The sequence below is a fragment of the Austrofundulus limnaeus genome, unplaced genomic scaffold (assembly GCF_001266775.1).
Source record: "Austrofundulus limnaeus strain Quisiro unplaced genomic scaffold, Austrofundulus_limnaeus-1.0 Scaffold162, whole genome shotgun sequence".
Classification (NCBI taxonomy): Eukaryota; Metazoa; Chordata; class Actinopteri; order Cyprinodontiformes; family Rivulidae; genus Austrofundulus; species Austrofundulus limnaeus.
The window spans coordinates 739,734-744,583 of record NW_013952564.1 but is presented as its reverse complement, the minus strand read 5'-3'; the positions used below and the strand labels follow the sequence as shown (position 1 = coordinate 744,583).

At 34.6% G+C, this 4,850-nt stretch overlaps 1 protein-coding gene across 6 annotated transcripts in view; it reads right to left on the bottom strand.

The window, feature by feature from the left end:
* Window positions 1–3,539: 3,539 nt before the first annotated feature.
* hbp1 (HMG-box transcription factor 1) overlaps window positions 3,540–4,850 on the bottom strand; it is a 12,053-nt gene continuing 10,742 nt past the window's right edge. For all 6 annotated transcript variants that reach the window (XM_014017161.1, XM_014017159.1, XM_014017158.1 and 3 more), the window contains exons 10-11: window positions 4,532–4,673; window positions 3,540–4,423 (exon numbers count right to left, since the gene is read on the bottom strand). In XM_014017161.1, coding sequence (XP_013872615.1) covers window positions 4,406–4,423; window positions 4,532–4,673 — 160 coding nt within the window. In that variant the 3' untranslated portion in view covers window positions 3,540–4,405. The remainder of the gene's footprint in view (window positions 4,424–4,531; window positions 4,674–4,850) is intronic.

Here is a 4,850-nt window from a genome sequence, read left to right as displayed (position 1 = left end):
GCAGGAGCTGTGTCTCATGCACTCAACTTCTCCTTCTGTGCTTTGACAGATGATACGTTTCTGTAGCTAATTATAGTCACCAGTGTAGAAAAAAAAAGAGGGTCATGTGTTCAAACGGACTTTTAGACGTTACCTCAAGACAAAAACATTTTGCTCTTGCAAAGACGCAGAGTCCCTGCTATTTCTCGGTGAATTACTAATTGCCTCTAATGAGCCATCTTGATTAAGGTGCAGCGTCTGATTTATGAGGAAGCCAACAGTGATGATGACTGTCATTCAGATTGTTGGTTTTAGTATTCATGTCTTCATCATGTGTGCTGTCACAGGATATCAACAGTTTGTTCGCTTCTCTTTGATAAATTCATGTGTGGATTCATTGGCTGCTTGTTGACCCCAAAGAAAATTATTATTTTTAATATTTTTTGCACTGCTTGAATCCTTAACGTTAATTACAGCATGCTTAAGCTTAGGCTAAAAAAGGGAGTTTTTAACTTCCTCTTAATCCCGTTGTTCCCAAGCATCTCAGGTTCTGACCCACAAAATAGCAGCAGCAGAGACTTTAAGTCTTGCTAGTTAAAATACAGTAATTGCGAATTAAAGGTCAAGCATTATTTGATGGATGCATATCATTCCACCACATTTAATATCAGAGTTTTAAACAAAAATCATTCATTGTTGAGAAAAGGTTGGGAGCTGTTTTAGTCTAACTTTTTTTAGACCTCACAATCTGTGATCTGTAAACACTCAGAGTATGTGCTGTGAATGATTCTCACCTACTACCGTGTCTAATATTTTACTTTTAGTGTGTGGATTATTATTTGCTGAAAGTTGCATTAAAATTCATTGGCTTGCTCAAGTGAGATTTTGGCAATACTAAAGAGAAACAAACATGACCCAAAATTGCTTTTGTGGCGCCATAATGGGTTAGTGGTTAGCAATGTTGCCTCACAGCAAGAAGGTCCTGGGTGCAAGTCTTAGGTTGGGTCTGGGATCTGATTGTGTGGATTTCCTCCTGGTCCAAAACCAGACATGTTTAGGCTGCTTCTAGACGCAGGCCTCCTGTAAAGATTATCTAAAATCAATGGGGTTAGTTATCCTAGGTTTGTTTAAAGTGCCTGTGACATCATTTTTTTATAATGCAAATGCATTTTTGGAAAGATCACACTGAGAACATTTTATAAAATAATATTCATGTTGCTGAGATGAACAGTTGTTGAGATATTTGCATGTGAAGTAACAGGAAGTGATGTCAAAGGGGAATGTCTGCATGAAACCAAAGCTAAGATAAAACGCTCAACAGAGCAAACTGTGGAGGGGAATCTGATTTTTTACATTATTTTGAGTCGCTATCAGAGAGGAACAAAAAAAAGTCAGAGTTCAAATCATAATGTTTCAATAAAAAAAAGACCAGAGTTCTATTTCTTAAAGGAGTTCCCCTTTGATTAAAGGAGTTCCCCTTTGATGTCACTTCCTGTTTTCCTTTTGCTGTACCGAGTTCAAAAGAAAATAGGTCAGTCATGCATCCAAATGAGTAAAATAGTGTGTGGTATGCCAAGTTTCTTAAATAGAACAAAGTTTTCTTTGACTTTTTGTATCTGAAGGATAAGCATGTCACAGGTACTTTCAGGTTAAATAAAAAGCAAAAACCACAAGGACAAAATAACTGAATAATACAGCCCTAACACTCATAGCAACACAAAAATGTGCTGTTAGCTATCATTTAAAAATATATATATTTGATTCCTGAAATCATCACATAACCCCTTCACTTGTTTCCAGAGCCCACTTTTGGGAAACACAGTGTCAAACAACAATAAATGAGAGAAGGCCCAAGCACAACTTGTTTCTATAGAATCCACTCAGAACAACTTTCCCTACAGTAATGTGCCGCTCACAACATGACGCATTGTTTTAATTTACAAATCTGTGACAAGATTTGAAAAGTGTTTTTAATTTTCAGCCAGTTATTGTGTACTTAATTCTTCCTCTTAAAGCTTTCAGTGTTCTTCAGCACAGAGACATGAGAAAGAGATGCAGCTTCTCACAGATCAGTGGGGTAACGTATGAAGCATCTAGTCTTTTGGAGCATCTTGTTGTGAACATGCATAAATTAGCTTCCTGTGCTTGAAAAAAACAAATTGTGTCTGATGATCAATGTTGTTTCATGAGGCAAGTAAAGCCGTGATTACTCATGTTTTCACAGACGACTTTACACACTATTACACAAGACTTCAAAGTGGACTTTCTATTTACTTTCATAACAATTTTTACTGTTCATAACTCATCGGTTTAAAAACAAATACAAAACTATAACCTTTATGAAGGGGATTAATACCAATGTGAAGTAAAATGTAATTGTTTTTTGTATAGTTTAAAACTCATAACTACATTTATATACATTATCACTTAATTACAATCATCATAATTGTACATATTAATACCACTTATAAGCTTGACTTAAGTTAAATATTAATATGCATGTATAGCTTATAGGATTGTGAACATTGTTTATTTATTTATTTATTGCCATGAAGCTTATTTCTTGTATTGCAAACGTATATGAATATCATTACAAAATATCATCAATACATTGCATTACATTATAGACATTACATTTTGTGTGAGAAATAATAGATAATTAAATAGGTTTATGCTTGTACTTTTTAGTTGCAACTTTTTATATTATCTTTAGTTTCAACCTTTGTGACTATTTTTATGTATTGTCTTGTTGCGGTTTGTATTCTTAAATGTTTTGTGCTGTTTGGCCATTTTAACCTGTTCAAAATAAACATTCGAGGAAACATTTTGGTTGTTTTATTGAGGTGAAAGGTCAGTTTTGTTTCTGCTATTCTGAAACATGTAGTTTTTAAACACAAATCCACTGTATTATTAATTTTACTTTTGTGTTGGCTTTAAAATCATATCTTTTATTTTTATAATAGGACAATTGAGAGTCAAGACATTTGAGCCACAAAAAAATAAAAAATTGCAACTAATTGAAAGAAAATGTAACAATAGCGCCCTCTGGTGCCAACAAGCACCAGCACTATTATTACCACAAGCGCTATTATTATTGCTACTTTATTATCAATCTGTTTTCATAAGTTGTTTAGCCAGTAGAGAAAACACTTTGCAACCGATTTTTCTTTTTTGTTGTAAATTTGGCACAATTTCCAACATTAATAATGCTTTTTTACATTTACTTTAAATTTTTTCCAGGTTCCAGCAAGTATGAAGAAAATGATAAACGTTTGATGCTTTCTTCATTCAGCTCATAGACATCACAATGATATTGTAGACCAGCAGAGATTAAAAAAAAGTTAAAAAATGTTCCTTTTAGTTCTGAATATCAGTGGATAAGAGCTTGAGAGTGAGAAACAAATCCCAGTTTGCCACAATTTTGTACTGAAAAAGCACACCGATGAAGTGAAAAGGATTGTTTTCCACATCTGATAACAGAGAAAAACATGTCTAAATACAAAGCCAATGACCTTAATATTTACAATTTACAGCTGACACAAAATAGCCGTACACAGGGGTGAGAAGTTTAAAAAATTATTTATAATATAATACAAGGATAATTTGTGCAAGACATTGGTGCATTGAAAACTGTACATTATGAACAAAGTACTTAAAATTCAAAAGCAACCTGAAAGCAAAGCACAGCTGCTGTGCCATGATTGTGACAAATGGGTAACTAGGAAAATACTAGATGTAATATACAAACTGTTTCACCAGTATACAATGGTTGTATAGGACCAGATTACATTATTTATATAAAGTGCAGAAGAAGTAACCACTGAGGCCTGACGTGCCTGTGCCTGACCACCAATAAAGATATTGGTGGTTGGATGGGTTTGCTTATAAACTCTGAGCCATAGTACAGTGGTAGGATACAAACTGTATGGATTACCAATCTGTGCAATATACTAAATCTTACAAATATCAATATGAAGAAGAGTAAAAAGTTATCTAAATTTGCCTGTTTCCTATTACAAACAGATGTTAGCTCATCTTTCTGTCCTAAAGCACAGCACCTCTCTTTGTTTTTTCACCACTGAACAAAAAAGAAAAGGAAAAAGAAAAAAATGACCTGAAATACATGAGACGTTTTCCCAACGTTTTGGGAATAAGACATCTTTGACATTAAAGGTATAAGAAAATATATGCACGGTTAGTGACTAGATTACATTTCTTGTATATGTTTTTTTTTCGCAATAATTCTGTTTTGTCACTATGTAAAGTAAAATATGTAAAGTTTACAAAAGCGAGTGAGTTCAGCATCACATTTGGATCTCAAGAATACAGGAGAGCAAAGAGGCATCAAGCGGTCTGTCAACTTCAGCACCCTCTCCATGCTAAAAAAAAAAAAACACACCAGCTGCTGGGGGTTCTGGTGAGGGGTTTAGGTCTGCTGGGAACCCTAAGAATAGAAAACAGCAGATGTACATTAAATCCAGTCAATAGGAAGTCTGGAAAATGTTGTGCAAAGCTACTAGATTGAAAAATATGTATTAACTGTGGTGCTTACTGAGTTGGTTCGTTTACGCTTCCAGCAGTCAGGATTGAGTCTTTTCTGCTCCTCGGCCAAAGCCTTGGCCTCCATGGTGTACATTCTCCTCTCTTCATTCTTCATCTTCTTCCACTTGTCACCCAGGATGACACTAATGGCTCTGCAGTGAAGGGTTGGAAACACAAGAAGGACTTTTACTTGCTAAGATCACCTCTCTTTGTTGTTTTATATTTCTACATTTATATAACACTAATTAAATCATGCATAAGATGGCAGCAAGGGATGGGCAATACGGAATAAAACATTTATGACGATAATTTCTAGGTATTACCATGAT